The 22,994-nt window shown below is 38.7% G+C and overlaps 1 protein-coding gene across 3 annotated transcripts in view; it reads left to right on the top strand.

Moving 5' to 3' along the window:
* Positions 1-22,994, top strand: part of RNF130 (ring finger protein 130) — a 52,560-nt gene that overhangs the window by 8,627 nt on the left and 20,939 nt on the right. For all 3 annotated transcript variants that reach the window (XM_040603604.1, XM_040603605.1, XM_040603603.1), the window contains exons 2-5: positions 2,206-2,400; positions 15,395-15,645; positions 19,107-19,178; positions 21,059-21,141. In XM_040603604.1, the coding sequence (XP_040459538.1) occupies positions 2,206-2,400; positions 15,395-15,645; positions 19,107-19,178; positions 21,059-21,141 (601 nt within the window). The remainder of the gene's footprint in view (positions 1-2,205; positions 2,401-15,394; positions 15,646-19,106; positions 19,179-21,058; positions 21,142-22,994) is intronic.

Here is a 22,994-nt window from a genome sequence, read left to right as displayed (position 1 = left end):
TGAGCAAGAGTGCACTGAAACAAACTGTATGTAATCCATAGGATTACTGCTCTTCGATCCATGCCGCATGTTTCAAGGAAATTTATGTTGGCCATAGTGTCTACTTTCAGAGTTATTTTTAGCAGTTTGAGGAGGTTCTGTGAAATTGTGGCCATTTATTGAATGGTGTTTTCCAAAGGATATATGATCTCACTGGAGAAGGGTGGGATTTCTAGTTTTCAAGGCTTGAGAAACTTCCTATCACAGTCTGCTGGTGCTTTTCCCCTCCTGCGTTTTTAAGTGGAAATGTTCTGAACAAGGGGGAAGTGTACGTTAAACTGCTTTTGTCTTAACAGAGGACGTCAGGTTTGGTTGCACACGTGCAGTCTTACGGTTCTATCACATCTTCAAAAAGGGTTGTAATTCCTTTAAAAATGTACTGTTCTCTTAAATTTAAGACTACAAAGGCAAGCTACAAAAGCACAGTCGATACAAAAGTGCACTCATATGATCATTGCTGTTCATGATGGCTGTCACCAGTGCTCCAAAACAATGTGTGTGGATCAGCACTAGCTAGCAATTTCCAAAGGGATTCCAGTAATAATGTCAGGGTAACGGGGGAAAATACTGTATAAAATTCAGCTTCAGGCATCTATATTAGATTTTCCCTAATCCCTGTATAAAACAAAAGCACAAATACAAAAATACTGCAAATAGCCCTCCATGTCTGAAATGTCTAATAAGCCTTGAAAAACAATTGTGAAAAGGATGTGCTTGTATCTGGCTCCCCACCCTCCTTCCAGGGGAACAGGGAGAGGCACTTCTTGTCCAAATTAAGAGATGCACCGACTTCCTGTACGACTACCACAATATAGATTAATCTGCGCTAGTTTTCTTTAGGCAAGCAAAATAATTTTTTTTTTTTTCTCGGTTCAGAAAAGATCCTTTAGCTGTTTGAATCTCCTTTGTTATAGGTTTTAACCTGAGCTATGTTAAGCTGAGAATGCTTAAGAAAGATCTTCTGTTTTGTTTCCAGCTAATATGTTAAACTGGATGGTTTTTGTGGTAGATCTTTTGCTGAAATCTCATAGTCTGTGCTGAAGAACTTAACTACTTTAAAAGAAAAAAAAATCATGGGGCACTTCATTTGAATTGCTGTAATGTTTTCAGAGCTATTATGCAAATAAATTGTTTATGTCTTGAAAAATCATTGTTTATCCCAACCATTTTCAGTAGCCAAAGATTCTTATACTCTTGGCATTTGAAAGGGTAAATATATTTATATTATAAGTTGCTGTTGGCTCTAAATTCTAAAATCCTTTAATGGTATGACCAGTGTATCAGCCTGAAATGTGTTTCCAGTTGTGTAAACAGAAGTGTCTTTCATCAGTTTCAGCTGCTGTACCGTGAAGTTATCTTCTGTGTTGTATTTTGTGCCTTTTGTACGTAGCTCTGTGTGGGTTTGGGTTGTTCTAGGATACATTACAGCATCAGAAAGGACAAAAGAGCTTTGCATGCTGTTGAATTCATACATCTGGCATTTGCCGTTTCTGTTACTCTTCCTTTATACCATCAACACCTGTTTTGCTGACAACTTCAGTGCATCGTGTTTGCAAAACCGTTTGTTTCTCTGAATTTGTATGCACTTCCTTCTTGACAAACGTGCATACGTAAAAGGCTGATGTTGGCTGCTGGGGTTTTATAAGATCAGCTTTTAGTATTGTCGATTTTTACAGTGGCCTGCACATGGCAGATAACTCTGAAATCTTGCTTTCACAACCTCTTTTGTTTAGTTAATGTCCCACTGCAGTGACGTTTATGACTGGATTAGAAAGAAAAAAAGAAGTTACACTCTCCAGTATGGCTGATATACAGCTGTTTTGTAAATGCCAAATAGCAAATGAACCATATTCTAATGTTTTTCAACCTCTAGGCGGGTATTGATTCAAATGTGAATTCATTGTTCTAGCCGCACTAGAGTTAAAAATAGCTTGTGTTAGTGAGCCTAATTCTCAGGCATATAGTCACAGCTTTCAATGTGTGAAACTTGGGGGTTTTACGGACTTTGTTTCATAACAATGCAGTTACCGTCAGGCTTTATTAACAGGAGGATAGTGGTTTCCTAGCGCATAACAGTTGAATAATTCAGCAAAACTTGGAGTGGGTTTTTTCTTTTTAACCTGTTTGAACAAATTGCCATCTGTGTAAATGTATTTCCCATTTCAGTTGCAGATCGTCTGGGCTGTGACCCTCGAACGCGCTTCCAAGTTCCACCAAACACCAAGCAGTGGATCGCTTTACTACAGCGAGGAAACTGTACATTTAGAGAGAAAATACTGCGAGCAGCTTCACATAATGCCACAGCTGTGGTCATTTACAACAATATATCCAGTGAAGAACCTGTCACGATGACTCATCAAGGTAAATGAAATGTCATCTCTTTCACTATAATTATTTTTTGCCCAAGTACTCTTTTGCCATATAAATATTGCCAAAGAGCTCTTGGCAGTGCACAGATGCTATTTGAAATAGCCTCTTCTCTGATGATGTTTATATGTTTGCAATATTGCAAAATGAGCCAATAATTCGGAGAAGTTGTTTTCCTTTAGCATACGTTTTATCCAATGAGCAACACTTTCCTTTGCAGTGGGGATATGGGTGTTTTGGAGTGAGGAAACACCTGTAAGACCTTAGGAGCAATCAGTTTCAAACCTTTCTGAAGAAGAAAAGCTAACATATAATGGAAGGTCTAGAATTTTGCAGAGCATCTGTACCTGAAAAATCTTTATAGTAGCATGTCTTCAACTGGCTGTTATAGTGGGGGCTTTCCAATGTTAACAGTTACATCAGGATCTGAGCTTGCATGTTTGAGTGCCATACAGAAATCAACAAGAGTTAGTGATATAGAGAGCAGTTGCCTCTCTAAGTTGTCTAGCATTAGACTATTGCTGTTCTAGAATAATGCTGAAAATCTGGATTTCTATGCATTTCTACTTTTTTAGGGCTATTGCTGTAAAATTTCACTGTTACTAGTGAGTTACTTTTAACTAGTGGGAGCCTCATACGTAAACATTTTCCTTGGTTGAAAAGGGTTTTCACAACTCTACATTTTTCATTTTCCAAGAAGGTTTTCTCCGTTTGGAGTTATTTAGCTTAATCAGAAAAGGCAGATTTTTATATTTGAGGGCTGTATTGCCAGCTGATTATTTTTCTAGAACGTTTTCAGTTCTTTTTCTTTTAAGTATATGGGGTTGCTTGGAAACCGGAATTTCCTAATTATTCCTCTGCATATTGTCACACAATTCAATTGGAATTGAATTCTTTTTCTAAAGAAGTGCCACGGTTGCTGCTTTCCCTTTGATAAGGGAAATGTCTTGTGGCTTCTTGTGGAGTTTGACCTTCCCAATTCATTATACTACAGGAATTTTCCAGGGAGATTTTGACCTCTGTATAGCAATTCAAAGCCTGTTGACAGTCCATTTTAGTCTTAGGTACCTTCCTTAGACACTTTTGCAAGTAATCTGCAGGCAGAAAGTCCCCTATTCTAGTGAAACACTGTCACCTTCCTCTTGTGTTTTTTTGCCACTTCTCTCTTTGCTGATGTAATACCCTCCTAAACCTTCAGGTCCGGTCTCTCTTTGAAATACTTGTAAAACCGTAAAGTCTGCAGTCTCTGTTTAGCAATGATTTGTGACTTCTCCTGTGGCCTGGAATACCTTACTGTGGCATAAAAAGAGACTACTAATAAAAATACAGCACTAGCATTGTTTGCTCTATTGCATGTTAAATCATATAATAGGTTTGATTATAACTTAATACCTTCTTTCTCGTAATGCTGTTAGATTTGGCAGGTGCTTTCGTAGCAGGGGGATGGTATCTGTCTTTTATTAGGATATCCTTGTTCACTCAGTGCTTCAGCTCTGAAGACGGGTGGGTTGTCTTTGAAACTGTATCAGTAGGTCCAGTGGTTCTGGGTGGTTGAAATAATGCCTCAAGCTTTAAAACATGAGCACTGCTGTGAGTAAAAGGGTGTCTTGTAAGCTAGCCAGGCAACTATTTGGATACTTGGTATTTGGAAAAAAGCTAATACTTTCTTCAGCATGTTGACTTCCAAATATTTACTCTTACTCATGGCAAGCATAAAAAATGTAATTACTGGCTGTGATGCATATTTTGAGTATTTAAAATACTTGGTTTTAGCTGAGTGTACTTAGTCCCTGGTATACCAGAATCTCCATTGCTGATTTGGGCTGTAGGCCCTATCTCAAAACTAATATTAAACTTGAAGTGTTCAAACTATGCAACAGGCTAAAAGTAATTATCTAGAACTGAAGTACCACCTTAGTACCACACTGTAATGAAGAGGAATGTGGCTCCACAGCTTTTGTTTTGATTGCATTATGGTCATGTAAGGGATCTCCTTAGCAATCTGTGCTTTGCAGAGCTTCCTATAAATAAATTCCTGTTTGCTTGATGTAGGAGCTGCAAGTGTGTGTAACAGAGTTGCAGATTAGTCCTTTGGTGTTAGCCTCAGCACAGGGAGTGCTTGGAATCTAGCATTCCCCTCAGTGAGAACTATTCCAGTGGGATATAGATTCATGAACCTATGCTTACATGATGAGCCTATTCAAACAAAGGTCATGTATAAAGCAGTCTCGTGCACATTCAAGGCACTCTGGGGTCTTCTGTTTTCTGCCTTTTCAGCCATATCGCTCGCTGCTTGTATGCTTTTTAGATGGTGAACAGTCACATCATCTACTAATTAGATGTTCTGGTGCACTACATCTCTTCTCTTTAATATTTTCTATCCCTGAAGGTTGGGAGGAGTTGACAATGTGTATTTGATAGTTGTGCTGGAAGGTGAGACACTGAGTTGGTCTTCCATATTGTATCTAGTGCTGTGTAGTATTCCTTTTCTTTTAAAAATGCGTTCTTCACAAAACAATTTTGCAACTGTATTAGGATGACCAGGTTTATGGCTCTACATTTGCTTCCATAGAGAGGTGAAAATAGACCTTGTGTCATTTTATATCACCGTAACATAATTCTTATACTGCTGTGTACCAAGCCTTAGGAATATTTTGTCTTCCTGGTGAAGCAGAGAGGAAAGCAGCAACTGCTCATAATGCACACTGTGAACTGCATGCTTTCCTACTTCTCGAGCTATTGTTTGCCGGAATTCCAATCACCCACTTAGGCAATGCATGTGCTAAAAATAAGTAAAATTATTATATAGATAGATGTATATTACCCACCTGCAGAGAGATGATTCCCTGTGAAAAGAGTTCAGTAAGCAGTTCACGCCTATGGGATTAATATTTTATCCAAGTTATTTTATGCTTGAACAGACACTTGAAAACTTTAATCTTACGGAAATTTGTTCGTACTTAACATATTACTTAGCAGAATATAAACTCCTTCTGGTGGCTAGGTAATAATTGTTACTCTTTAGTCGGTCTATCATCACCATTTCAAATGAACAGTTTTTATTGCTAATATCAGAATTTGCTGCTTCTTGTGTGGTAGTTCACTGTCTCTGCCTCTTCGACTTAAAGTTGAGTTTTGACATAGGTATTGACCTTAAGGAGTTAGTGAACTTTAAAAAAGATATATATTTCTGTTAATGTTATTTGTGACATTTTTTCTCTGTGTATATCCTTGTATGTATTACTGTGTGCATGTAAAATATGTTTATTTTATACATTCTCATAGATGTCCTCTATCAACCTAAGCGAAGGACATCTTTCCCAGCATAGGTTATGTTAGACTATGATATCACTGGCAGGAAGGCAGTTTTATGAGTGGTTTTGCTTGCTACTTCTGTTAAAGCAGAAAAAATAATTGCCTAATGTAAAAAAGAGCCTATGTGGTAGAGGAAATATGTAGCAGCTGTCGTCTTTATAATCAATTATGAGAATAGGAAGGAAATGCAGGTAAAATAGCATTTTAATTCTTTTTTTGTTTGTGTGTGGTGGAGGCAGTACTGTGAAGTACACTATCAAATTTAACTGTTTTGATCTTCGCCATTAAAATCTAGGCTTTTATTTGGATTTATAGAAAAGAATATAAGCCAAAAAAGCCTCTAAAGTTAAAATCTCATACTTGGAATTTATGGAATAAATATAGACAGAATAAGATAAATATAGAAGAGTGTGTGAAAAAGAAGTTGCTGGATTCAAATAACTACTGTCCATCAGTGCTGAAGAAGCTTCCTGAAGTATTGAAACAACTTGCAATACCTTTTTCAGAGGTAAATCTTTTAGTTTTAGAACAAGCTGCAGATGTCTCCTCAGGATCAATCTTCGTTGCACTTCTAAAGAAACGATGCATTCGTTTCCTGCCAGAAGGTGTTTCTGTCCTGTGATGTGTGTCCTGTAAGGTGACCGTCTCCCGCTGTAGTACGACGAGAGCTCCCCAGCGCTGGCTCCCAGAAACAGTTTTCCTTTCAAAGGGAGGATTCTCACGGCCCTGTATTCGCTTAAAAAGCACACTAGCACAGGAAGCAAGGTCTGTACTTGCTTTGAACTTTGATAAAACTGCGTGTATTTTAGGTGGCTTATTTTAGGTCACTGGGTCAGAGGCAGGAGGGACAGGACGCAATTTGGAGTTGTTGCCATCTAATGGCTATTTGGTGTTCTTGCCCTGATTCGGAGTGGGTAGGCTGCAGAGATCCAGCTCTTGAAACGCTGCTCTCTGTGCCACGCTCGCTGCGTGCGGCACTTCTCTTCCTCTGCTGCTTGCCTTTTTCTCACGGATGTCTCTTTATGTAACTGTAAACAGAACCGATGTGTGAAAGCTATGGCAGGGTGCATTGCAGATTATTTCGCACAAGCGTGTGCTGACGAAATACGGTCTATACCAAATCCGTTGCAAAACTTTCCCTGGATTACAGAGACCTACTTTTAATCCACAGCTCAAAACTAATCTTATTGTATGTTAGAGTATTCTAGTTATAATTTATTATTATTAATTTACCTTGGAATATTAGTGAAAAGGTAGGAGAGATGAGTCATTAAAGCTGAAGCTTGAAAAAAGGCAAATCAATAGTCTAACCACAGCTTAGGTATTTTTTTTGTCATTTTAGATTGTTTTTTATATTTGCTAATTGAAAATGCGGGGAGCAAGTGTCAACAGCAGTATAGTTAATCCTATTTCCCACTGCATTTCTTGGAGATGCGTTCATCAGGAAGATCTCTCCCACAGTAGGTGGGAGTGTCTGACAGTTAACAAGATGTGGAGCGGAGTGTGTTTGAAGCACAGATTCTGGACCATAAGGAAGCACTTGCCTCTTCAAGATAAGCCAGGGAAACCCCTTTCCAAAGCTAACATAGCCTCAGTGCCTTGCACAGTTCCTTACCAGCATGTCTGCGTGGTGTATGCCTCCTCCACAACTGAAATAACAGCAGTTAGACTCATTTTTCCTTAGCCAGCTGAAAGGGTAATTAGTTCTGTGACTGTGAAAAGGCCCACGGGACTGTTACTGACTGTAAGTAATTACATTCTTTTTCTTATCCAAAGTCTGAGCTCCAGCAGCAGAGTAATTCCCAAAATCTATGGATTCAGTGGAATTAAATTTATGATATTAATCTGTGACTATGCTTTTCGTGATGCTCTAAAAATATTTTGTAGCGTCCTTGGGTAAGGTTTGCTTGCCACTGCTCTTTCATGCTTTGCTGAATTTGATTGGAATGACTGTCCAGATTGATGGATCTGTATGGAAGTTGTTTGTAGATAAAAGAAAATACATGAGCATGGCAGATGACCCTTCTAGGAAATCTCTGGGGTTTTTAGCTCCAGTTTCCACTAGTGGGAATATGAACTGCTATCCAGAAATAGCAAAATGGAAGTCACCTACTAGCAACTGGTCACACTACAGATTGCAAGATTATGGAGACCTTTAGTTATCAAAACCCAAGTGTGTCTTAAATTGATGAATAGACCAGTAAGGTCTACGTTACAGTAACACTATCGGTTAATCAAGAATGTGACACTGTAATCAGTGATTGGGTGTTAAATCGGATGTAGCCGAACAGGTTTTGGACATTGTTCAGACGTATGCATGGAGAAGGGCTGTTTTGAAATAAGCAGAATTACCTTCTGAAGATTCAAGACTTGCATATTTCAAAAATATGTGAAACTGATATGAGGAACCTTTTTTTCAGTAGTGTCATGTGTTAGGATTACACCATTTCCCTAGTCAAAGCTTAATGTGACCCTTCTGCTTTTTATTAATTTGCATTTGTTCAAGGTTTGAATATAAAATTTGGTCTACTTTGTTAGCATACTAATACCTTATCAGTAACAGTATTCGTTATATAGGATTGCAAATAGTTTACTCACCATAATACATAGCTAAATGCCTTGTAAAACTGTGAATGACAAAAAAATGTATCTGTGCACAGATTGTGGAAAGGGGATGATAAAATGATAAATTCCTTTGTACCAAGTATTTTTAATTCTTCCAGCATTATTTAAGTGGACTGTCTGTTTCCTTTTCAAAAAAATTGTTGTGCAAGTAGATGCAAAGAAGCATTGCTAAAAGAGAAAAAAGATGTGTGAGATGTCTCTGTAAAATCATTGCAACATCTGTCAGCTTTTCCCTTACCTAGGCTTGGTTTTCCCTAGTGTAAAGAACCCAAAAGGTCACATGCATTAAAAAAAAATATATAAATGTAATTTCCAGAAGATGAAAGTCCTTCTACAGAAACAGAATATGTGATATAAGTAGAATGATGAAGGCAGTCAAAAGTGGTGGTGGGGGAGGAATCCATAAACTCCTGAAGACGGTCTCCTTACCATTTTAAGTGAACTCTGCTGCAGTTCTGGCTCCAGAGATGTGTAATTCTCCTGCTGGGTGCTCCTGCCTTCTCAGCCCAGCCATGAATCTGCCCTCCTGGTGCCCGTCAGAAACACTGAGGTAGCACATTTTTGCTTTCAAAAATCAAGATGGGGCAGAGATTCAGGAACTTGTGGGATGCTTAGAGAAGAGGTGGGTGCATCTTGTAGCTTAATAGAAGGATCTTAATTTTTCTCCAGTGCTTAGTTTCATATGACTTATAATAGAAGACAAAAAGGAGCTCTGAGGGTTAGATTGATGGAGAGGAAATCCTGTGTAGCGAAGTCAAGGTCTAACACCTGTCTTCTACATACCGATATTGTCTTGCATCTTTGCAAAAGACTGTTGGTTTTCTTGAGTTGGGTACACTGTGTGTAGCAGAGGGTCAGCTGGACCTTGTCAAGCTTGAGGAAATCCAGGGGCATAGCTCCACCATCTCATGTGTATCAGTGCGATTTGGACTTGTGAATGAAGCAGGAGGGTGTAGCTGTGACTACCTGTTTTGATCTTGCGCAGATTTCTCTGTAAGAAACATCTCCCTGAGTGCCAGAATAGAGCAGTTGGGTTATGAAATAATGTGTCAGCAGTTGTCATCTAAATGTGGCCCAACAGTTCCTCAACGGATTTTGCTATTTAGCACTCCTTTTTAGGAACTCTTGGTCATAGTAGATTATAAAGCTGATTGAAAATATGGCAAGAATATTTTACTGAGGCATCATTTCTAGTGAAGGAGGACGGGCTTTGGAAAGGTAATTTCTGCTTATAAGAATATTTATCACATATGGACTTGGTGCACAACAAGAATCTGATTAGGCTTTAATATTTCTTTTGAAGTTAATTGTCACACCCATCTTTGGAAAGCTACTCTTGCTGTTTCTGATTTTCTAATCATATGCTGCAGTCATACGCCTGTTTTTCTTAAAGGAACAGAACTTCGTGAACGTCCATCACATGTCTATTAGCAGTATAGCAATGCATGGTACATTGCAAAATACTAAAGGGTATTTAATCATATTTAGAGGGCATAGTGCAGTGCCCTTTCTTAGCCTGGCAGAGTAAAATCTGTTGAAGCTCTTTTTGCTGCAATCAAAGAATAGTTTTGAGTGTTCTTCAGACATAAATTGACTGTATTTTGGTTGCAATTCACAGAAGCGTGATCCTCACTGAACTTTGAATAATCTGCTGCTTTGTTCTCTTAGGCACACAGTCAGAATTCAAGTTTTAACCTCAGAAGATTATTTTTTTAGATTGTTTTACACAGGTTTATGCAGCAGAGACAGTTGTGACTTCTGCAAATATCTGCCCAATATTTTGGGGTAACAGTTCCATATGCTGCTGTCCTTCACAATTTTTCCCATATTATTGTTGTAATACCTGTTCTAGTGTCTGACACTGCATGAAATAGGCATCCTAAAGTAAATGTTCATGTACAGACAAGAATTCAACATTTTCATGTTTCAAAGGCAACAGGAAGACAAACATTTTAAAATGCTGTCCAGTCTCATTTAAAAATTGATGTATATTCTTGGCATTTACTTCTTGCCTTACTTAAAACCAAATAGCTGACAAATACTATGGTGTTTTTTTCTGTCTTCAGAAGTATTTGATTTGGGACATCTCAACGTATTTTACTCCTGAGCTTGCACTTGTGTGTTGACAGCTCGGATGTGCTCTTGTTTACATTTTGATTAGATCAAAATAAAAATATGTGCAGCTAGACCTGTTTTAATCACTCTGAAGATATGCCAAGGGTTGTTGTCTTGGCGCCTGCTTTTCCAAAAGCCTGGTTTAGAATGTAAGACTTTGTTCTTCACTATTACCTTAAAATTCTATTCTGATATAAACCAGAGAAGTTATCTGAAGAATTTGTGTGTTTTTCCCCAATGTTGTTAAGTACTATGGAACTTGTATTTAAAAGCTACGCTCCCCAAAGCCCACCTTTTCTGGCAGTGCAGCTTTGCATACAGCTCAGCATGCCTTTTCCCTTGCCCTCACCTCATGGCTTCCATGGATTATATATTCCCTGTGGCTAAAGCCCTTACCTTGTAGGGGTAATTCTTGCTTTTGCTTCCTCTCCCTTGCAGCTCAGACATCTTCTGGTGTTTTCACAGAACTTGTGATCGCTGTCTCAAAAACTCACATGTAACTGTGGCACTTCATTTGTGCTTTCCTGTTTTCTCTGTTGATGTTTTGTGGGCTCCCAAATTCTGTTGCCGTGGTTTCACAGTTACTTAATGTTGTTCCAAGAAATCTGCCACTCACAGTAATAGGACTAATCCCTTTCCTGGGTACTGAATAGTGTGTGTTGCTATATTTTTATTTCTGATATAACATGTTCAGAAATGATAGCATAGTTGTGGGCGTTTAATAGAAGAATAGGGAAGTCTGGTTTGTGAAGATGGGCAGTTTTGTTTCAAAGTACATTTTTCATTATGATCTTCCAATTGTTGCAGTCAAGCAATGGCATATCAATGTCTGAATTGTGCCCTGAATCCAGCCTACAAATGCCTATCTGCTCCATGCTTTATTAGGAAGGTGGAGATTTTGTTTGCTTTTTTTTTTAAGTACTCTGAAATTTCCACCCAGCAGAGTAATTCAGATAAGAGTGTGTTAAGTTTAGGTTTTTCAGAGTGAAGTCATGAAAGGATTCAGTTACAATTAAGTATTGTCTGCTATTTAGAGAGAATGATATTTTCACAGGTGTGAGATGAGTGCAGTCCATCTGCTTCATGCTGTGTCTGCAGCATCAGCAGGCACTATGAAAGACTTAGGAAATTACAAGGACTTTAGCTGCAAATATCAGCCAACAGAAAAGTGCTAACCTTTGTAATGAATATGTGACTTAATTCTCAGCTCTCTGCAGGCCTTGTTACATCAAGTCCAAACAGTTCAGTGCCTCTTACAGGTGGCCCAATGTTTGCCACGCTTGAGATGGGATCTAAGTTTTTGCTTGCCCCATCTGTGAGAAGGTGGATGAAGCATTGCAGCAGTAACAGCAGTTTGGTGCCAAGTGGCTTATGTGCCCAGGAGGAATTGTCTCACCTGTCCTTCTCCCTGAGTATTGACCAAACAGCTGCTTGGGCTGTTCACAAGCCCAGGGCAGAGGAGGGGGAAAAAGAAAAAGAACACAACGGCCAAACAGCTGATTTTTTTTTTTTTGCCAGGCTGCCATTTCCTGCATCCTCCAAGGGACAATAGATGGATGGAAGCTGTCTGAAGCCTGCTGTTTGAACCATGCCTGTCTTGAGCTTGGTATCCTGGCCAAGTTGTCCACATTTTTGAGCTTCAGACAAACATTTGGTAGTCAAGAATCAAAAAGCAAACACAAAAGGAAACAATTATTTGCTTGTCATGAGTGAGACTACTAGTTTTTCTTTGAGATTACTTTCTGTTGACTTTCTAAAGAGTTGTATAACTATCCTAATTAAACATGCACATGGTAAAATTGCAAGCTAGAAAGAGCTGTCTGGGCTTGGATGATAGCAATTAAATTATTTATATTTACAGCCATCAATATTTATCTTTTGCCTACCGTCTGTCCTAGCTAGTCGTCTGTGGTTGAGTGTGTAGTTAGTTTGGTTTAGTTAGCATTCCAGCTGCTTCTCTCTGAACAGTGTTCTTGGCTGAGAAGAGTATCGTTTTTTGTAAGATTATGTAGTAAGACCATCTTCTAACTTTTGCACACAGTTAGTGTTTCTGTGTTCACCTGAGGATTTTTTTTTTCCCATTTACATTTCAGAAATGCAGGGTTTCGAGGTGCTTAAAATAAATGAGTCAGTGTCTCCTCCTGGGCCCAATTGTTCTCAAACAGGGAGCTCTTGCTAAAATTATTTAGGGTGATGCCCCTGACAAAAATATGGATGAACCAAGTCCCAGTTTCCGCTGAGCTTCAGTATGTTAAACGGCACAATTTATTTTTCTTTTCTGCAGTTCTCCTTGGCTCTTGCAGGGTCAGAGGCAACAGTAGCACTTGGGCTGTTCCCAGTTGAGTGACTTGGAATGCAAATCACTTTGCAGTGATGCCAGAGGTTCCCTTTGTGCTGGGCGTTATATAAAACACATTACAGATTGTCAGCTCTGTCTCGTTCCCTCTGCAGCAGGGAATAGGTGGAGGCTTCAGCTTTTGATGCAGACAGAACTGGACTAGTATTGAAAAATCATGGTCAGCTTTTCTTTGCAGATGATTGTAAATCATGTCAAAATGCTACACTGAGTGCTTTGGACTGATATTTTGATACTAATATAATTCCTCGGGGCAAATAAATACCTACTGGGGAACCTTAGCAGAAACACATGTTCTGGGAAATAGGGTCCCTCCTGCACCCTTCCCTGCCTTCCTTCACTATACAAACTAGATATGCAGAACAGAAGTGAAGCCTAGGGAAAATATCAAGCAGTATAAATTATCTGCTCTTGATTGATCTTGCACCATCTGAGCTGCAGGGGTTTGGGGTTGCATGAGCACATGCTGTATCTACAATCAGAATCTTGCAGGAAAGGTGGCTCTTGTTCTGTAATTAAGTGCTGCACATCTGGGCAGGGACTCTTCCCAACTGGACAGACAGGAATCTGAGCGGATTTCCTCTAAAGCAAGTAATGGATTTTTGCTCTGTTTCTGAGCTTTGCTGCCTATCAAATATCTTGGTTAGTTTGCAGGAAACCTAACTCAGTACATCTCAAACTGAAGTGTCTCTAGAGAGCTGGACTGAAGTGGATCTTGTGTGAATCCGTGGTATATTAGTGATTAAGTAAGTTGTATCCGTGAATTGTGTTGGGGTTTGGTTGCTATTCAAAGCTTTTGAGTTACTGTGACACTTATTTCAAAAAATATTCAGAAGGAAATGTTAAACATTCTTTTCCCACTTAGACCCATTACTAGGACAAGGTGTTAATGTCTTTACCATTTCAATTTTAAATAAATAAAAGTTGAAATTCCTTGCAGGAGAACAGCTCTGGAGCTGTGGAGTATTCTTTTAAATTATTGTGCAAATCTTAATTTCTGAGATTATCTGATTTGATTCTTCTAAGTACTTCTGTCAGCGCAGTGTACAACACCAATGTTGGGGAACTTGCTCTGAAAACTGAGGACAGGGACTGTAAAAGTTGCGATGTGCCATGGTGAATGGTAAGAGCGATAACATTTGAGATTGCTACACAACTCTGGTAAAGCCCCCATTTTGGCAAACTGTATAGCTGTCTGGGTCCGTCGCCCTGACTTACTGTGCCCTGGGTTTCCAAGATGATGTGCTTTTGCATCTTCTGCATCATTTTGTGGGTACAATAACTTCTTAGAAATCAGATTTTGATTAAAAGACTTTGAACACGTTACTTGTGTTAAAACAGGACCTCATGTTCTCTCTTTACTGTCACAGTAGGTTGTCTGTAACTTAAATCAACTCTAAATCCAAAACCTCAATACTGAAGTCACTTGCATTATACGGTTTCTCTCTGAGGGAATGTCAATTGGAGCAAGCAGATGGAGCAAACAGATGAGCAGATTTTGCGAGCGTTTTGAAAATAGGTCTTGAAAGCGGTTTTAGTATAGGAAGCAAATAGAGCTGGATGAATGAGAATAGCACTCGCAAGGATTTTTTCTTTTTGGCTTTGGTTTTCCTATAAACTTTGCTTTCTTTTGAACTCAGGGCAGTTCTGAAATTCTGATATGAGTTCAAGATCCTTTTTTTTTTTTTTATTTATTTTATTTTTCAATGGGGCCTCTGCTTTTAAAACATAGGTGCTCTCTCTGCTCTACAGGTGACTTTGTTCTTTTTTCAGGAAATCTTGTGGTTTAATTCTTACTCTTGTACCGATAATTTTCTCTTTGGGGCAGGAGGTAGTTTAGAGGCAAGACACTATGAAAACCAGATGGGCTACGCATTCGAAATGGAGCTGATGAAGCTGACAGCCTCTTTGTGATCTTATCAAGCATGTCTTTGTATGAGTGATAAAATCAGCGATCAAACCTCTCAAGTTTTTTTTTCTCATTTCTTTTCTACTTTGCAACCAGGCTTATTCACTTTACTTTCACTTCTCTCTGAAGTGATGTAGGTAGAAGTTTGGCTTTGCTTCTGTGCTGGAATTGTGATTTACAGATCTTTGACCACCTTGGTGGCCTGTGAAAGCTGCACAAGCTTGCAGTGGACCTTGCATAACTCTCCAGAGCAACTTTAACACAGCACTGTGTGTACTAAGACCACTCTAGCAATATCGTTGAACTCATCTGTTTTTCTGTGAGTGGCCTATTCAGCTATTCAGAGCCTCAAATCTGGAATAAATGTACTTTTGAAAGCTAGTTCAGACTGCATACAGTAATTAAATTATGGGAAGTACTGTGTAACCACTGGTAAAGATCTTGCTATGTGTGGAGCTGCAGACAGTTTGCATGTTAGTGCCCTAATTTGAAAACCTGGGTTTGAAGGACAAGCCACGATTTGAGTGCCCAGGAGCATGTTCCATGTGCCATAAATGAATTAGAATAAAAAACTTCAGAGGTTGTTGAACAGCTTTGCTTTTGGAAAATCTTGAGTGGCATGACATGTTAATTTAAAATGTAAATTAAATATTTTTTTCTTTTTATAGGAACTGGAGACATTGTTGCTGTCATGATTACAGAATCAAAGGTTAAGGAGATCCTGAATTACTTGGAAAAGAATATCTCTGTCCTGATGGCAATAGCAGTGGGGTCCCGTGTTCCTCCAAAAAACTTCAGTCGGGGCTCTCTAGTCTTTGTGTCAATATCATTCATTGTGTTGATGATAATTTCTTCAGCATGGTTAATATTTTACTTCATCCAGAAGATCAGGTACACAAGTGCACGTGACAGGAATCAGGTAAGGGGACTCCTTTTCCTTCCCTCCCCCCACAAGTTCTGGAAGTGATATTTCTGTATACAGTAGTCGATAGAGAACAAATAATTTCTAAGGAATTTCCATCAAACTAGCATTCAGAACCTCTTTGTTCCAAGGCAAAGCATTGCCAGACAAGGATTTTTACTTAGTGATGTGTGTTTGTCCTGAGCAGCACTAGTTCAATATCTTATTACATGACAGGAAAGAACAGAACTGAAGCTAAATGTTTGGGGTTTGGTGAGTCTAAGTCCAAGAGGAAGACCGAATCTATGTTGACTGAATATTGCATACTGTATGGGAATGGGGAGGAAAGTTAAATTGTGAATGAATTTGCTAGTGTAGGGGAACACAGAGCTAATGTTATGAATTCTATCCATGTTCTTAAGGATAGCTTCAGTAATAGTTAAGGTAATTCAGAAGTTGTACAAAGGTATTTCCAAACTATAAACTGTCATGAATGTTAGGCTAAGAAAACTTAGGTATGGAGCTACTTAGTGATCTCAGCTTTATTCAAGATCGCACTTGGTATGGACTGCCTAATTCTCCTGGTCATATCTTGTAATTACAATTTTGTCAAATATGCCTTTCTTACATTCTTTTTCAACTCCTAATTTAATCTGAACTTAATTCAGTTCTTACTCAGATCTTGACTAAATCAAGTCATCAACTCAAATACGGATTAAACTTTAGGAATAAATGTTTTACTAGTGTGGACTTAATGGCCTACTGCCTCCATGGTGTGCCTTGGCTTTTATTGAGAAGGGTCAGTAAACCTCAGCAAGTCCGCTGTGCTCTCTTTGCTTTTGTATCTCTCCATCAGGGCTAACTTACAAAGCTGCTGACCTCTAGTCATTGTCCCCCCCTTTCCCCTGAATTATGGATAATGCATAGAAGCTCACTGTGAAGCAGTGCTTTGGTGTTTTAAAACAAATACAGACTTATAAAGCCTCAGTTATGACAAAGGATTTCCTTTTTAGTTCCTATAAATAGTGTCTGATGCTGCAGGTCCCATGGGCATCCTGTAGATTTTCCTAAGGATGTCATTCTTAAATGACCACACTGTAACCAGTACTTAGTGTGGTCCCTTGGGATGGTGAAAGTTTAAATATAACCGTTATTCAATGGATGTCTGTGGAATACTAAATTGTGCCTTCTCTATCCCCTACATGGTTCTAGGCTTCTTCCAAATGTCCATGATTCAAAACAGTTGCTCCATGGGGAAAGGGCTCTTATGACCTTTTTTCTTTCTTTAGATTTGTACAAAGGTCAGGAGAAACTTGATGAAAATTTTATGCAGTTTAAAAAGCTGAGCTTATTAAACTTTAATAAGAAGGTGGCGACAGCTATGGCTTATTTTTGAAGCGCTTTGAGAGCTTTCACAGAGAGAAGGCTGTACTGTTAGTGATGAAATAACTTGGTTTAGGCTATGATCTTGTTTTTAAGTTATGTCGAGAGACACTTTTAAAAAAAATCAAAAACATGCTGAGTTTTGTAGATGGTGGTATTCACATCACTGCTCTTGTGCACTTCCGCCAGAGGCATGAAACTCTTGCATGTGGTGGTGGCCTCTTCCATCAAGACAGTTCTGGTTTTAAAAGCGAGCATGTGCTGTATGCCTGTGCCTTAATTTATCAAAATAGCAAATCCCGAGCATTTCCAATGTTACCATTAAAAAGTGTTTGTTAAAATTAGAAAATGGAAGAGGTGAATCTCTTAAATGAAAGTGAAGGAAGTTATTGTTTAGCATACTTATGTAAATAAGAGAAGATGTATACTTTTCGGAAGAGTTTTGCTGAAATGTTATGCTTCCAATAGGAAAATAATCCTTCTTTAAGATTTCTTGTAGTGCATATACAGTCATATGTGGTACAACTAAACGAAAATACTGCCCACAATTACTTAGTTGGTAGTGTTGAACATTTAAATGCTTTCAGCCTTATTCCTTTCTTAGTAATCACACTTTTGGTTATGGTTATCTACTCCAGCAGTGTGCCAGCATGTTCTGTGTCATTAAGTACTCTGGCCTGTATGCTTGTTCCAGGACATGTAATTTAGATTTGCTTAAATTGCCCAATTTCTCACATGTTGAAGTTAGGATGAGATTTCTGACTTCAGGAAGCATATAATTTCCCCATCCCAGCTCTGTTTCTGGTGCTGCATTTCCTGTGTGGGTATGCTTCAGTAGTTCAGACTGAGTGATTTTTTCAAATCCATGCTCTAAAAAAACATAAAAAGAGCAGGTTTTCTGTAGAAAGCATTAAAAAAGCACATATGTAATTCTAGAATAATAATGGTACTGTTGGTTGTGGTGGGCTTCTGAGGTTTTTGTGTTTCTCAATTAAAAGCAGCCACCTTAGTTTCAGTGTATGCAGAGAAAACGTATGGTACAAGGGGGTACACCTTATGCAGGATTTGATTTTCAACTGTATAGAAGGTGGGCACAAAAACCCCACATTTGTTATAAGCTATATGGGAGGTTTTGATAGGCACAGTTTACATTCTCTGAAAGAGCCCATCTCTTTCAAAGGCAGAATATTTAGTACAAGGTGGAAGTGAAGGATGAAATACATGAACTTCCCTTTATCCAGTCAATGTAAATGAAATCTGATGTCTCTTGGTCCTGAAACTAGAAGACATGAGCTTTGTTCCATTCAGTGTCCTCTCTGGGATCCCATGGACCAGCTGGCAAACAGCCATTCTTTGTTGGCTGGGATCAGGGCATTGCAGTAGGAGTTGGCACTTGAATTTCAGAAATTGCTTCTTCCATCCAACAGTGGTGGTCACTAAAAACAGTATAAACAACAAAAAAGTAGCGTGGCTTTTACATTCAGATAAAGGTTCATCTTCAAACCAGTATTCGTTTCAGCTTTATTTAAGTCTGTATTGGCTTATTTAGATTTTGTGACCCGTATTTTTTTCTAGTTGAGATCCTGGTGTTTCAATAGCAAGAGAGAAACTAGGTTACGCTGAGAGGATCTCTTACATCTCAAAACAAGATCAGCCTGCTTAGGGGAAGAATAAGAAAATAAAAATGCAAGCTTAAGAAAAGAACAAGGGGTATACTACAGCACACTGAATAAAAAACCAATATGAACAAAATATAGCTGAAATCATTGGGAGGGCATGTTGCTTCGGCTTTTATCCTGCAGGCTGGGTTTGATTAGTTTTGTCACATAAATGTTGGATTGCTTTTGTGGACTCTTACACGGTCCATGAGGTTTATGCCCATGCTTATTGAGTGCATTTGTGGGCTCAACTGCTGGCTTTTTTGAGCCTGACAAATCTGTGTGCTTGGCTGTATATGCTTTTTGTCTTACGTGTTGGCCCACTGCCATAGTGTGTATCGCAGTGTTAGTATTGAGCTAAGTCAGTCATTATAAAGGACAGTAATGAAGCTTCATTATCAGGGTTAACTTGTGTTCTCTTCTTTGTCACTTTATTAGCGTCGTCTTGGAGATGCTGCCAAGAAAGCCATCGGTAAATTGACAACCAGGACAGTAAAGAAGGGTGATAAGGTATAATAATAAGATTTCAACATCGTAAACTTGAGCATCATGTTTTAATTTTTGCCAAGGGAAACAATCTGGTGTTCCTTTCTGCTTCTGATTTATGACCTTGCCTTTCTTGGTGGAGGCTTACTTTGTCCTGTAGCACAGTGTTTTGTGTACCTGTTGGTATCGATGGATACTGCAAACCTGTATGTTTCAAAGAAATTTTTCTTGCTTAAATACTACTTGCACTTTGTCTGGCAACTGTGACAGAGTAGTTTTGTGTGCTAGCTGGCTGGGGTTTGTGCTGGCGAGTACGTAGGGCTAGCATTGTTTATGTGAAATTCTGTTAAGCTTAGAATCGTTCCATATGTAAGTTGTGTAAAGTAAAAATAAATCTAGAAGATGGGTAATAAAGGACAATCTCTAACGTAAAATACGAATATCCAGTAATCTGGGTGGGGGAGTATAAACAGGTATTTCATTAAAGATAGTAAATGTTTATTTTATTGATTGATTGATAGTAAATCAATAAAGATAGTAAATCCAAGGATAGGTTTTGCCAGTATATAAACTAAAATATATGGTGTGTTAAATCCTAAACTTTTTCCACTTTTATGAGCAGTAGTGCTTTGTCTTTGATTCTGAAAGGAAAAAATAGTCACTTAATCTTGCTTAATTTTTGCTCTTTAATTTGCAAAAGGCAAGGGAATTCTGGCTGTGATTTAATTTTTGAGAGAAGATTATTTCTTTGGGCCTTTTTAGTGTGATTCCTTTTTATCTTCCTTATCAACACTGTCAACAGTGGAAGATTAGGAAGTGATGGAAAAATTTGCTTCCAGAAAGAAGGCAGAAAAACTGTCTTCCTGCTCTTTCTCCCTCCCTGTGTGTTTTATTTCAAGACAGCCCACTGTACTAAATCTTTCCTGTGGGTATGGGAGTACATAGAGATAACAGGAACTTTTCCATATTGAAAGAAAAGATGATGTTTTGACAGCATAAATTCAAAACTGGTAAGTGACTTGGAGGTTATGGTACAGATGGCATGAAACGCACACGCAGGTGAATAGAGTAGGAGAAAACCTGTCCTTCATCAGAGCAGCCCATCGGAATTCTCTGCGTGCAGCCCTGACCGGAGCTGACCAGGGAGCAGCTATTGTTTGATGTGGTTCCTGTCTCGGTGTCTTGCTAGTAGCTTGCTGACATTGGAAAGAATAATGAACTTGAACTAAGAGAAGGCACGGTCTATTTTGTGTCACAAGCACAAACATTTTAAATACATATTGCTGATGCCATATCTACATCCAAATGATGGCAGTCCTTTTCCATTAGAAACTTTAAATTCTCATGTTTTTAAAAAAATAATTATTTTTTTTAAAAATCATAACTTCTGGAAAACAGAGGAAAAAGGGAGCCAGTCAGTTAGCGATCCTCGTTTTCATGTCTGAATAAGAATGATAATTCTGCAAGTAAGCGCAGACAAAAAAATGGGACTGCTCTGAAATACGTAAAATTTGCTAGTTCTGGCTATAAAAGGGAATACCAGAATTCTTATCCTGCCAAAAAAAACCCAAATCCTGAATAAAATAGAAGGTTTAGGTCCAAGCTGAAGTAAAGCCTCTAGGAAAATTGCTACTACGTTTTATAGTGATTCAACTGAATATTAGAATCATCTTGGGTCTTAGCTTGTTTCAAATGATCATTTACCAGCTCCAAATGAGGAGAGAGTTTTGTGTGTATGATACTTTTCTTTCTCAAGATGTGTTGGAATATTAACAACCCAGTCACTGCTTTTGTATCTTAGTAACAGCCACCCGGCACAATACAGTTCATGTACTAGTCACAGCTACTTTTACGTTTGTCATAGCCTCAGCTCTTGACTTGAATTTTCATTCTATTCATTTTAGGAAACAGACCCAGACTTTGATCATTGTGCTGTCTGCATTGAGAGTTACAAGCAGAACGATGTTGTTCGCATTTTACCATGCAAGTAAGCTAGTAAAGTTGCTTTGTTTGGAAACTATTCTTTTTGTGCTCCTTTGCTTCATTTCATGTAATACATGCATTGTAACTTACACATCTGTTAATGTTTCCAGTCCTAATAACAGCCACTTTATTTTAGACTATAATACCAGAAGATGTGAAGTTGAGTGCTGATCTTAAAGATGGGCAGTTTGGGTATATCAGCACTGGAGATATTAAGATTGTAAGGGATGGGGGGGCACGTGTGCAGATTTAAGGACCAAGCAGTGGGCAGACACAAAAACGTTAAGTATAGTCAACCAGGCACAGCTGCAGCATTCTGCACAGTAGATGTGCAACATTGGCTGCTGGCTTCTGAAACAGTGTAGGAAACAAATGCGGTCTTTCAACCCTTCGTACCACCTCTGACATCAATCAGGCCCTGAGCTGTCCACTGCAAGTGCACTCTTGGTTTGTGCCTGGAGATTTGTAATTGCTGGATATTCTGCACTGGTGCTTAAAATGTGGCAACTTCCTCCTTTTATGCCATTCTGTTGACACTTACAGATTTTCAGTTGGTTTCCATTCCACTTCCATTTTTGAGTTGTTTCAGGGTATTTGCTCTGTGGGAGGTGCATTTAAGTACTTTTCCATCTGGTGATTGGTTTTGATGAATTGGTACGTTTTGGTAGCCTGAAGCATTACCAAGAACATCTTTCCCTTTCATTCTGAAATGCAAAGCTTTCTTCTTATTTCCAGACACAAATAACACGTGTAAGTGATGTTGTGTATATAGAGCCAAATCCAGTAATTTGGCCTGTGCTTGGTATATAAATAGTGTTCTGCATGATACTGTAGAAGCAACAGTGTCATACTGTTGGAGTCAGTCGTCAGTCATGCAGCAGCAGTGCATAAGAGCTCATTATTGGTCTTCTAAATCCTCCTGCAGGCTGTTCTGAATGGCTGGAATATTTTTCTCTATTGCATAATGAATTTCGATCATCATAAAAGGAAACCAGTATTATTTTGTATCTTACTGATCAAAACGTGGATTCTTCTTCTGAAGCCAGAAGTTTAATTCAGTTTACTTTGCTCTATGTTCTTTACCTTTTGGACTCTGGGAAACAATGATCTGTTTTAGATTCTCAGTGTGTTGTTCAGTTAATATACCCTACAAACGTTTGTTTAGAAACTCCATTAAAATATTTGGAAATAGAAGATTTTGATCTTAGATCTGTAAAGATGTGGGAGCTTTTGGACGTGAGGGTGTGTGTGCATTTGTTTTTCAGAATTCTGTCGCTTCTACTCAAAGGTGATGTCCTCTTGCCCCAAAAAATGTACTCCCAAGTCTTAACATTCCAGGGAGTTATGTCCTATACTGTAATCTCAAGGGAAGCTTGCATATATGAATTAAGCCCTAGTCTTTGATTTATGTAGAAGATTATTTGAAAGTTAGAGGAGGAACTTTGCACACCAGTTTTGGACCAGTAAGATGATTGTTTGATAAACTGCCTCTTAGGAAGACTTCGTTTCTGTAGTACAGGGTGGTACTATGAGGTTCAAGGATGCAGAATGGAGGTTCACAAGTTCAACTCCTCTGTGACTGGTTTTCTCGTACTGAACAGAGGTCATAGGCAGGGCCTTGCCAACAAAGAAAGAATGAATCTTTACCTGGTCAGAAAGCATCTTCTCCCACTAAGCACAAGGCAGAATCAACTTTCATAGTTAAACAACTGCCACAGTCCAAGCAATGGATATGTTGCTAGTGTCAGCAGATAAGACACAGACCATTTAACCAAGAGGATACTCAATTATTTTATTAATTAAAAAAAATTTAAAGTCCATTCTCTTCAGATGCCTTTGAGCTGCAATCCTGCAGAC

The sequence above is a fragment of the Falco naumanni genome, chromosome 8 (genome assembly GCF_017639655.2).
Source record: "Falco naumanni isolate bFalNau1 chromosome 8, bFalNau1.pat, whole genome shotgun sequence".
Lineage (NCBI taxonomy): Eukaryota > Metazoa > Chordata > Aves > Falconiformes > Falconidae > Falco > Falco naumanni.
Note: the sequence above shows the minus strand (reverse complement) of the source record. Positions and strands in the feature narration are given on the sequence as shown.